The sequence below is a fragment of the Ambystoma mexicanum genome, chromosome 9 (assembly GCF_040938575.1).
Source record: "Ambystoma mexicanum isolate Mex_15411 chromosome 9, UKY_AmexF1_1, whole genome shotgun sequence".
NCBI classification, from domain to species: Eukaryota; Metazoa; Chordata; class Amphibia; order Caudata; family Ambystomatidae; genus Ambystoma; species Ambystoma mexicanum.
The window spans coordinates 880,344,297-880,356,193 of record NC_090931.1 but is presented as its reverse complement, the minus strand read 5'-3'; the positions used below and the strand labels follow the sequence as shown (position 1 = coordinate 880,356,193).

At 49.6% G+C, this 11,897-nt stretch overlaps 1 protein-coding gene across 1 annotated transcript; it reads right to left on the bottom strand.

Annotated features, from left to right (window-relative positions):
- Window positions 1-873: 873 nt before the first annotated feature.
- Window positions 874-9,518, bottom strand: GBX2 (gastrulation brain homeobox 2). The gene is made up of 2 exons (XM_069615990.1): window positions 8,144-9,518; window positions 874-2,865 (listed from the first exon to the last, which is right to left on the bottom strand). Exons 1-2 carry the CDS (start codon window positions 8,619-8,621, stop codon window positions 2,354-2,356), a joined length of 990 nt encoding a protein of 329 aa, XP_069472091.1. The 5' UTR covers window positions 8,622-9,518; the 3' UTR covers window positions 874-2,353.
- Window positions 9,519-11,897: the final 2,379 nt, after the last annotated feature.

Below are 11,897 nucleotides of genomic sequence, written 5' to 3'. Positions count from 1 at the left end.
TCCCTCTCTTTTGTGTCCATGCCTTTTATATATTTGTTAGTTTGTGTGATTTGAACACCTGCACGCGCCTGTAGCTTGGTAGCGGACTCGCCTGACGCTCTCTTCCCTCTCTTCCCGTTTCCCGCTCTTTTGTGTCCATGTCTTTTATATATTTGTTAGTTTGTGAGAGTTGAACACCTGCACGTGTCTGTAGCTTGCTAGAGCACTCGCCTGACGCTCTCTTCCTGTTTCCCGCCCTTTTGTGTCCACGCCTTTTAGCTCCGTCAGTTTGTGAGAGTTGAACACCTGCACGCGCCTGCAGCGCACTCGCTTTACGTTCTCTTCCCGTTCCCCGCTCACCTTTAACGCTGCTCGGAGTGGCGATAAAACCGGCTCACCCTTGCCTTTCCCGTGCGCATTTTGGTTATCTTCCTTCACACGTGTTCCCCGTTGCCTACATTTGGTGACACTGGAATACAGACGAGGAATTCTCAGGTTTGAAATCGTTTTTTTTTTTTAAACAAATATAAATGTACATATATTGCGGTATATTTTCCTGGCACTGAACTGTGGCGGTTGTGTGGCGCACACGTCGCGTTAAGAGTAAAACGACCCTCCCTGCCCCCCTTCAGCTGTTATTTATTTGATGCTATTATCTTGCTAATAACTCTGGCGCTTCTGTTGTCTTTTAGCCGTCGCCTGACTCCCCCCTGCCCCCAGAGATAAAAGTGCGTTATCACCAACACGAAGGGGGAAAAAGTCAAATTTCAATCAAACGTCTCACAACATGAACTTCCTTTGAGGTGTAAGAGGGACGGGTCTTAAAAACAAAACAAACAATACGAAGACAATTACACAACAAACCCCCCCAAAATAAATTACGGACTTTTCATTGTGGCTGTTTTGTTTTATTATCAATAATCATATAGTTTTCACAAGACTGTCGTTTTTTGGAAAAACGTCATAACTTATCAAATAAATGACCGGAGTGGGAATAAATTAAACACAACATCGATGCGGCTACAACTGAAAACAAAAACAAAACTAACAAAAAAGTAAGAAAACCTCCACAATGTTCGTAGATATTTCAAAGTAACTGATCCCAAGACCAGGAAAAAAGAGAAAAAAACAACTGCAAAATGCTATCTTCTGTGCCTTCGTTTTGAGGGATTTCGTACCCTTTCCAACAGAGGGAAATCTTCAAAGAAAAGGCAGCTGTATATTGTACTTTGGATGTACATTTTTTTTTAACTTTTCCTCTGGAATGTGCGATGTGTCCACCTGGCCCCTTGAAAGTCCAGTTTTGCAATCTGATATTTACAGGGGTCGAACAATGGGTTAATAAATAACAATTGTCATTCAGTACTCGTCTGCTCCTCCTGAACAGTCTGGCTCTCTTTTAAAGGTAGCTGGACCGATTATGTACACTGGGTTTTCCAAAGAGGTAGCAGCTCGCCCTCATTGGGGTTCGATTTATTGAGCAGCAGGCAGGAACCAGGACCAGGGGGCATAACCCCAGTATCTGGGAGTGCAGTCTAAGAGTTTTCTCCTCGCTGTAGTGTTTTGTGGCAGTTTGGGCTCCATGACCCCTGCACCTCCCGCCCCTGCCACACACATAGATATCAAGTTCACAGCACATAGGTTGTTGTTATTGAGAAAGAGATTACAAATGGGCGAGGGGGTGGGGCTTTGATTTGAGGGTCCCTCAGGGCCTGAGTCACTCCAACTTTGGGTAGTGTTTAGGAGAAGGTCTCAAGCCATGGCCTTCTCTAGATGTTCATTGGTTTTAAGGGCTTTCTGGGGATTTGGCCTGATTCAGCTGTTGATGGGGTGTGGTGTCTCCCATGACATGGCTTGTGCCAGCAGTTCACTGGCATGAGGCGCCTCAGTTTTGTTCTGCGGTCCTCTGGGAAGCTGGTTGGCTCCAGCTGTTCAGAGCTGGTGGGCTTCTCTGGGCCTGACTCCCCTTGTCATGCATGGGAGCAGTGTCCCTCGGGGCCTGGTCTGCTATGGCTGTCTGTGGGGATGACGCGGTGGTGCCTTCTGAAGATATTCACAGTTTTGAGGGGACTCAGGCTTCCTCGCAGGGGTCTTCTCTGCTCAAACTGTTGATGCAAGAGAGGTTTGTTGGGCAGCTTGAACAATCTGTCCTGCTCTTGATGAGGTGTGTGGTGATGGCCCCCCTCAGAGCTCGCTCTGCACAACTGTTTGTGAGGGTAAGGGCACATGATGGCCTCGTCTGCTCAGCTGTCCATGGGAATGAGTGCTTGGAGGTGCCCAGCGGGCCTGCTCTCCAGATGTCAAAAGAGGTGGGAGTTTTAGGCCCCCCGTCAGGCAAGTTTGAGTTGTTCATGGGGAGTCCCAGCGTGGACACTTACGGCCTTGCCTGCTCCAGCTGCTGGTGCTGGCTCCTAATGGCGAACCTGCTGACGTGCACTGGGATGGGTACCACAATCTTGGGGTTGCGTGAGGGCTCACCGGTTTTGGAATTGGCATTGCCTGCCTTGACTCGCTTCCACTTAGCCCGGCGGTTCTGGAACCAAATTTTGACCTGCACCTCGCTGAGCTTGAGGGCGTGGGCGATCTGGGAGCGCTCCGTGAGGGACAGGTATTTCTTGCAATGGAACTCCTTTTCTAGTTCCAGCAGCTGTTCTGAGGTGAAGGCAGTCCGCCGCCTCCGGTTCTTACCCCCGCCTGAGGAAGGGGGACCTGCCCCTGGGGTAGTCTCCTCTGGCCCAACCTCGTCATCCTTTTGCGAGGTCTGGCATGGGAGGGTGTCATCGGAACTATAGTCCAGCTCACTGTCCATGGAAAAGACCTCCTCGCGGCCTTTGGGGTCGTCTTCTGGCTTGGGATCCTCTTTGGCTTGATGAACCCGGGATACACCTGTAAGAACATGGATATCTGGTTAGTAATGGCACTGTTCTACAGCACAGGGGATCATTCACATGTATGCATGATACTGATACATAGAACTAGGATGTGGTCTATTGCCTAGGTTGCAGGACAGAATCAGAAGGTGTGGTTACATGAACCATCATGGAATAAGTAGACCTGAGTTTTTATCCTGGCTCCCCGCCTTAATCAAAACCAGGAGACAAGTTGTCCACCCCCCAAACCCCCTCCCCCACTTCACCACTTAACCAAAATCGGGAGAGTGGAGTTCTCATCTGTGCTTCTCAACTTAACCAAAACCAAGAAAAAAATAAGTTCTCTTCCCGCCATCTCTTACTTAAAAAAAACCGGGAGTTGCCAACGTAACCAAAACTAGGAGAGCTGAGATCTGATCCCGGCTCCTCTGCATTACCAAAACGTGGAGACGTGGTGTTTCTCATCCAATCTTCCCACTTTAACCAAAACCAGGAGATCTGAGTGCTTATCAAGGGCTCTGAATTTAACCAAAACAAGAAGAAATGAGTTCTCACCCAGGCATCCCCACTTAACCAAAACCAACAGAACTGATGTCTCACCCAGCTCCGCTACTAAATCAAAATCAGGGGACACCCGTTCTCACCACGGCTTCACCCCCTAAACAAAAAGGAGGGACACCTGGTGCCGAGCATCAGTTATATTTATGCAGCACAGCTCCATTATTTAACCAAATATGGGGCAATTAAAATAGGACTACACTATTGTTATGCAATATATGTTTTTTAAATGCTCCACCATCTTTAACCGGGAAGCGCTATTGTGCTGTATAAAGTACTGGGAAAGTCAATATTGTATACCTTTCCAATGTATTTTACCTGTCTATGCAAGGTGCACTGAGAGAGTATCTGCTGTTATATCTGTCCGTGTACATGTACAAATGCGCGTATGAACATGTCTAATAATACATGAACCGCTATCGATATGTATGTATGTAAAGCGGGAAAGACTCTTACGTACACACTTAGATATACCATCCATGCGTGAACATACACATGCAGACACAATGCTGTGCCCCGTTATACTTATGTATACATTAATTGATACCCGTGTGCATATAAAGTCGTGTTTGTGCATATGCCGTCTATTGTCATATATATCCTTTGTACAAAGACTTGTGTATGCGTGTGAATATACACTTATATGGTTCTAATTAGTGTAAATGCACAATGTATGAGATACACATATATATGTACATGGACATGCATGTCTGTAGGAAGACGGAGAATAAAATCGATAGGCGAAGTGGTGGGCTCCCCTTGTTGCCATTTCGAGCATGTATTTGAAGCGAATCCCCCCCATAGACGAGGTACTTAATACATATTTGTCTCTAGTCGAATGCTGTGGAAATGTATATATACCTATATGTATATGTATACACATACTTGCGTGTATTTTTTGTGCGAGTAGAAATCCCTTTACATAATTAGGCGTGCGTATGGTAGTCACACAAAAGGCACTCACAAGATGCGTTTTAGTCGCTAAGTTGTTGCAAGAGTCTCGCACTCAGACACGGCTTCCCTCTTTCTCAAATTGTGTGATCCTGTGACATCACTTTTTTCCCACTATAGTAAAATTCATAGTGCCCCTGAACCTTCTGTCGGTGTTAGGCGCTTTATAAATAACAGGATGTACATGTGTGTATGTATATACGTATGAATTGTAGAAAATGTCCCCAAACACCCGTGTGTGTCCACAATGGCGCAGGTCTGTGGGCATGTATGTAAGCGCGCATGCCTATGATGTACACATACATATATGCATGTAAGTGGTGTGTGCGGTGAGGGACACACGCAACCTTTGATGGGGCCGTCACGTAAGTAAAGATAATTAAACACTTGACGGTTATTTATTGGAAATCTGGACGCACTTGATATGTTTTCAAATGTATGTATGGCAGCAGCGCCGAGGAGAATTTGAAGTCCGCGCCGCATACATTGCCAAAGTGATGTGCCACTGACATCCATTCGCCATAAGACCGTGTGCACGTGGACACAGCAACGGGCCGGTGCAGGCGGCCGAGATAGACAGCCCCCTTTCCACTGGTGCTGGCGCCTGCTGTCCAGCCGCCATCAATCACAGATAAGGTGCGCGTCATTTCAAAAGTCTATAAAAACAACAACAGAAGGGGCACGATTTTCATCGCGGTGAGGCTGGAATGAAATAAAATGTCTCTAGTGTCGGCTCTGTGATGGACTATTTTTGCGTGACACTTCATATAAAACACCGGCGGAGAGTCAAATAACAAGTCGGAGAACCCCGGGACATCTCGGGGGGCCTCCTGGTAACAGATTCCGTCTATAGAGGGCGGGCTGCCCCGGAAATCGCCAGCGGGTGTCCTGGCTACAATATCGCTCCCATTGCCTGATTTCAGCAACAGCCGCGGTCGCCAAAGAAAACGGGTTCAGCTAAAAGAACCCAAGTCGGGGGCGACAGATTTCAAGTCTGATTCGGTCCCTAGTGGCTGCTTCAGCATTGTAGGGAAACATGCAGTTATCAATCGGTAGCTATTAAGAAATAACAGCCGATTTGGTTTCCGAAGACAGATCCCCGCTCAGCGCCCTCCCCAATGAGATGGAATGTTACCCCTTTCCCCCGCCTCAGACATATCCACGTCCTCTTTTTTTGCGGACGTTGCAGATGTAACTTTTCAGAAGTTTTATATTTTTGGGGTTCTTGGGTAAGGGAGGGCAGGAAATTTTCCTTACTGCTTTATGCCTAGCCCGCGTCGGCTGGACGGGTTACTTTACGGGTTGTTTGAATAGCGCTTTTCACGGCGCCTCAACACAGCCGAGGGTAATGAGGTGAGGGGCGTGGATTGGGGGTGGGTGGAAGGAAACAACGTAATATCATGTACTGTAAGTTAACTTTGTAGCGCTTCAAACGTCTGCCAGGCCGCCTGAAAACGCCGAGGGTGACAAGGAGACGTGGTCGGCTGTGCACGCTATTCCTCGACTCCAGAGAGACGCTCTCCCTTGGTGAGGGGCTGTTGTAAGTTAGTGGTTTCTGTAAGGGTAGGCACCTGCTCAGTACTGTAGTCAGAAACCACCCCTAATGTGACATTACATGCTCGCATGTGTATCCACGTTTGAATCATAACTTTCGCCCACCCATGGTCCAGCGCCCAAATTACAGCACGGATCTTGTGAATATACGCTCTGACGTGTCGGAGAAATCGTGTCCTTACATTGGCTTAAAATCCACACCGACAGGTATTTGTCTAAAATGTCACAAGACGTAATCGCAGGATATAACATATACACGCGGGCACCGCATACATCCCCGTGGGAGTGTGTGTGTGTGTGTGTGTGTGTGCGCGCGTGAGGGAGAATGGGCGGACAACACGGGCTGGGACGAATGCGCACATTGGAATCTAAAGTCCCTGGCAATACACGTACCCTTTGCCACACTGTGAGAGGAGAGACCCCCGAGAGCACAGGAAGCATTCCGCTGGTACATAAAGTGCCTGCGCGCATACGTGCGCATGTGAGCACTCAGAAAGCCGCCACATTAACATCCTAGATAGAAGAACGGTTGCGCCCCTGTCTGAATCGTGTGCCCCCGTAGAATGGTTGCCCCGCTAGTGAATCGTTTCCGTGTTGCCCCAATGTATGAATTGTTCATCCCACATTCACTGTTGCCCTGCTGTACCCAGTCTGGCCCACTGTAACTCTTGCTTCGCGGTATTTTCTCCTTCGCATTCTAAACGGACCGTCGCCCTGCCCTGTGAATTTTTTCCTATGAATTGTTTTTCCTTGTTTTATTTTTTGCCCCACTGTATTTTACTCCCTAACAGCCTAGAATAACTCTTACCCCCACTGTATGCATTGTCTCTCTCCCCCCCTCGCCCCCGCCCACTCCCTTTAACTCTTGCTCCAATACACTGTTCTCGGTAGCATCCTAGATTCACTGTTTCCTACTGGAAGAATTGTTTTGCAGATCTGTATATTATTTCTCCTTAGCATTCTAGAATAACTATTTCCCCATTGGATTAGATGTTTCCCCTAGTTTATTACCCCCACTGTATTTTGCTCCTTAGCATCCTAGACATAATCACTGTATGAATTGAAGTGTTTGCCCTAGTCAAATTATTGCACGCTGTATGTTGTTCCTTAGCATCCTAAATTATTTATTTGCCCACAGTATGAGTTGTTTGCCCCAAAACGAACACTTCCCACCGAAACACACTGTTGGCAAACTACACTACGTGCCCACAATGCAGACTCCCTCCCTACAGCCATCAAACAGAACCCTACACCCCTTCAACTAAGGTACATGACAATTCCTGGACGATGCACCCCTGCAGCACCACGAGCACCTGGAGGCCTGCACATGGCACAGGTTCCGGGTGTAAGGTCACATACTTGCGCATCCCAGCAGTGCTATAGTTACTGGTTTTTATATAGCGCTCCATGCCGGAATACTCGCCATTCTAAGCTTTGTAAGAGTGTGATTGGTTGCATGTGCTCTATGCAATGGCGGGACATAACGCACGCGACTATACACTCTTGTTGACAAACACGCACAGAGACAGGGGGCAGCCTGCTGATGGATCTGTGGGGGAGATATCCCTCGTTTACAGCCGGCAGGGGCGTGCTTTCTGGCCTCATCTGTCCCCCAATAACATGAGGGACAGAGCGCCCAGTTTCTGGCTGGCCTCTGGTCTGAGTTGCTACCATTATTCGGTGGCACAATAGAGCGTCCAGAAATTGGGTCTGGGGAAAGGCGACGTGTTGAGGGTGTCCTTTTCAGCGTCTGCCCGAAGGCCCTCTGTGGGGTGGTTTTAGACTGTGAGTGACACATTGTGTGTTACAGAATCAGACAATAACACACCCACTATGTTTGGAGCTGGGAAAACCCCTTCACAAAGTTGTGTGCATTGGCCGTGCACACTGTTGAAGTTATCTCGGAGTCAAGGGGACCCCACCCCTCACTAACTACCAATGTTCGCGGTCTGAAACTGTCCCCGAAGTCGTGAGATGTTTGTATATTGTAATCTGCAGCCTCTGGCACGGATGTGTGAGTCGAGACCCACCAGAAGCGATGCAGTGATGCTGTGAGACCCATATCTTAACTAAGGGTGTCTGACATGTACACACGCAGTCGGGATGCCCCCTCTCCAGATGAGAAGCTGAGAGGCACATCTGTATCAATACTGCAGGGTCTGCAAGGAAATGCATAGTGCGGGTACTCTGCCCAGCCAGTAGACCACAGTGGAACTCACACGTGCACTTACCCAGGGCCGCCTCTGCGGAGCTGAATGCCAGCATGGAGCTCTCCTTGCCCAGGTAGGTCTTGCCGTCCTCGCCGTCGCCCTGCAGGCACTCGGCTCGGTCTAGGACGCCTTGCAGGCTCTGGGAGCCGAACTTGCGCAGCGCCTCCTGGTGCTGCTGGGATCCCGGAAAGCCCCCGGGGAGCGAGGCCATGAGGGTCGAGGTGAGCGCCATACCCTGCGCCAGGCTGGAGCAGAAGCCGGCGGCCAGGCTGGGCATTTGGTGGTGTGGGTGCGAAGACTGGGGCAGGCTAGGAGGGGGCGGCGGCGGTGGGGGCAGCACCACCGGCCGATAGGGCATGAACATGGGGTAGCCAGTGTAGACGAAGTGCCCCGGGCTAGGTTGAGGGGGGTTCCCAATCAGAGAGTCTATGCTGAAGGCAGAGCTGCTTCCCAAGGGCCGGTGCATCATCGTCAAGGGAGGGGGGAAGGATGCACTCATAGGGGGTCTGTGGTGGGGGGACGCAGAGGACAACAGGAGGCGCGGAGGTGGGTGATACTTCTTCAGCCTCTGCGGCGTCGCATGGGGGGCAGATGGCTGGGGTAGCGATCAGTCAGAGTTACACGAGGCAGGGGGAGGCATGAGGAGGAGGTGAGGTCGGGGAGAGAGCCGGCAGAGGGCAGCTTCTCGGGGCTGTGGAGGTTGCAGCAGGCAGGTGTGCAGCAGGCTGCAGGTGCAGACGTGGGCGCGTTGAGCGGCACAGCAGTGCAGCAAGTTGAGGCCGTGGGGTTACAGCAGACAGGAGAGTAGCACGCTGACTATGCAGGGCAACAGTCAGAAGAGTTCCTGCCTTGTTGCTTTGCGTGCTTCTTTTTGCCCCGGGGTCTCAGCTCTCAGGGTCTCCTCGCACCGAAGCCAGGGGATGCTCCGCCCGTCCCTTTGTGAGGCAGGGTCTCCTCTGAACCCCAGTATCTATTGCGCGTGTCTCGGCGTGGCCCCACTCTTGCAGTTACTTTCTCTTCTCAGCACTGTGTGTGTGTGCAAGCGGCGCGTAGGATCCCGGCTCCACTCTGCAGCCGGCGGTTGTGAGCGCCGCAGCACAGGCACTGTGTGCAGCAAGGATGCGCTCTCGGTCCCGGGCGCAGGCAGTATCTGCCCTGTAGCCCCCTTGCGCAGGCAGCAGCTTCCCTTTCAGAGTCTGTGCACAGGCAGTTGCAGCGCTGGCTTCCTCCGGGTACACGCGCCCAGCGCTCTCTGCCTCCTATGGGTACAGGCAGTCGGTACTCTCAGCCTCCTGTGCGCACAGGCAGTCAGTGGTGTCTTCGGTGTCTCGCCCTCCCCAGTGTAGAGACACGCAGGGCTCCCTCTCACCATCCCCGTCAGGCACTAGGCTAAAATCGCGCTCCTTTTTTGCAATCACATTTTGACAGTTTTTAGATCTTTCCCTGCCTCACATGGGCCCTTGCACAGGATCCCATTGGTCAGCGTGAGAACGGAGGCGTGTTTAAGTGACGTGGGGGCGGGCTAAATCTCAGCAGAACTCCCCAACCCCCTTCCCGGGGGAAGACGGCACACGTTAAAAGACACGGACGGATACACGTATTGTTAGACAATTATTCATTGCAAAAGACATATCTTTTGTACATACACCGGTTGTGATTCTTTTGGGATACTGCATAAATATGGCTTCGAATATTTTGTAAGTGCATATGTTTGTGTGACTATATCTTTGTAAGCGTGTGTGGTATAAACTCATTTGTGCGCATAATACGATACATGTATGCATATATTATATCTTCATATATATTTATATATTTATGTGTGGGAGAGAGAGACCGACTCCCACTACTACTTTGATGTTTAGGTTCCTTGAGTTGCGATTTACACTAATATTAGACTGGAACTAAATCACTCGGAAAATGACAGTCATTGTTGCTAATCTGTAACTTCCTACGCACCCGCGCACTTTGCATCTATTCAATTAATTAAGGTATTTACATGTTTGTATTACTGGTCCACAGGGTAAGAATAATTACTTTCTTGGAATTTGCTCTAAAGCCATACGTGAATTGGCTCCGCGACGTCTCTTTGTCTTACACACAAGTACGCACGGACGCGTCAATTCCACATTTTACTTTTTGATGTTTTGCTTTAACATATAAGTGCCTTGCAAATATGCGTTGATTTTAAATACCTATTAGTCATTTAAAATATGGTTGATGCCGCTTTATAAAATGTGTTCTGAGACATCGCCTTGCAGTTTAGGCTTGCCCTATGCTCCTGGCGTTATCCCTTATCTATATGTGCGTGTGTGTATAGGAGAACGCTGTGAGTTCATAGGTGATACTGTGATAGGCATGATATAGCGCCCAGCCACCCCCTTCTAGCGGCTGCCGCTGCCGCCAGGGGAGGCCGGGAGCCGCTGGGCGCTGTCGGAGCCCGCGAGATGCTTCAATACCAGGCTTGGCTGGGTCATTAGTGCCGTGACGCGTCCTGGCAGCCGCCCGCCTTCTTCTTGGCTCCCACTATCGCCGGACACATCTCCCCTAACTGTCACCCCCACCCACGATTCCCAACAACCACGGCCCACAGCCACCCTGGTCCCCTATAGACACACGGCCTGCCACCTCTGTCATCTCCCCATAGCCCTGATTGCTCCACAGCCCGGTTTCCCTAAAGGGGGTGCAGCCAGGTCCCAGAGAAGGCGCAGGAAGAAGCAAAGAACAGCAGGAGGTCGTCTGTATAAAAGAGCAATATACCAACCAACCGTTAATCACAAAAGTAGTCATGAAAATATAATCCCACCACATACACCTCTGCCGCCTTTCCAGAAAAAGGGCATTCCTGGAGCCGCTTCGTGTTGTAGGCGACTTTGTTCTCCAACTAAAATTTGGCTCAACTATGTTTCTTTTCCCCCAACAAATATTTTGCTCAACTCGCGAATAAATGTGCTACATCCTACCTGATCTGCCAGTGTTCCCCTTCCTTCTACAGGAGAGCAAACAGGGGCGCTTGGGTGCCCAGTCAACATAGATGCTTTTCTGTAATCCGCTGCCGACCACGCCTCCAACCCACACACAATGATCACATTTTTGTTAGAGCAATGACCACCAAACAGCCTGTAGATGTGACCTTGTCTACCTGATGCTCCGAAGTGGAATTTGTTGGGCTAGGGGCCGCTCGAGGAAGTTTAATGCCAGCTACTACTTACGTGTCTGCAAGTAAAACGTAGGGCTTTGAACAAATCAAAGTTTAACAGAATGACCTAGGCTTATAATGTTCATTTACCAAATTAGATGACCTACGCGGGTTCCAACCAGTTTTGTCACAAAGTGATTGCCAGTGTACTTCGCGGATTTTATATACTTTCATGTGCTAGAGACTTCTGGTGTGAACCCAATACCGCTAGGATGTTTTGGGAGTGAATCGAGTGGTGCCCACTTTAAACAGATAGGGGTGCTTGCAGGGTCCATTTGGACCCGGGAGGAGGTGTGAGATGCTGCATGCATTGTGCATCAAGGAGGGTGCATGAAGAATGGGTGGTCTGGCTGCCTGGCACAGCTTTCCATGGAAAACAAAAGAAATGGGCACTGCACTCATACATTTTTTTCCTGTCACTAAATTATGTAGACATCCAAAATTTCTCCCAGCAACCTCCACCCTCCAAACATCAATTAGACTTGACGCCTCTTTATTGAAGGCCAGTGGCAGAGAGTGGGAACGCAATGGCAAAATCGTTTTGGGTTCTGATAGAAATGCACTCTTTGGAAAAGTGAT

Excerpts from the sequence above, each read along its gene's own strand:
- GBX2 (XM_069615990.1), bottom strand. The coding sequence starts at position 8,621 with ATGAGTGCATCCTTCCCCCCTCCCTTGACGATGATGCACCGGCCCTTG. Across the intron at positions 2,866-8,143 it reads CTCCGCAGAGGCGGCCCTGG|GTGTATCCCGGGTTCATCAA; the intron begins GTAAGTGCACGT and ends ATGTTCTTACAG.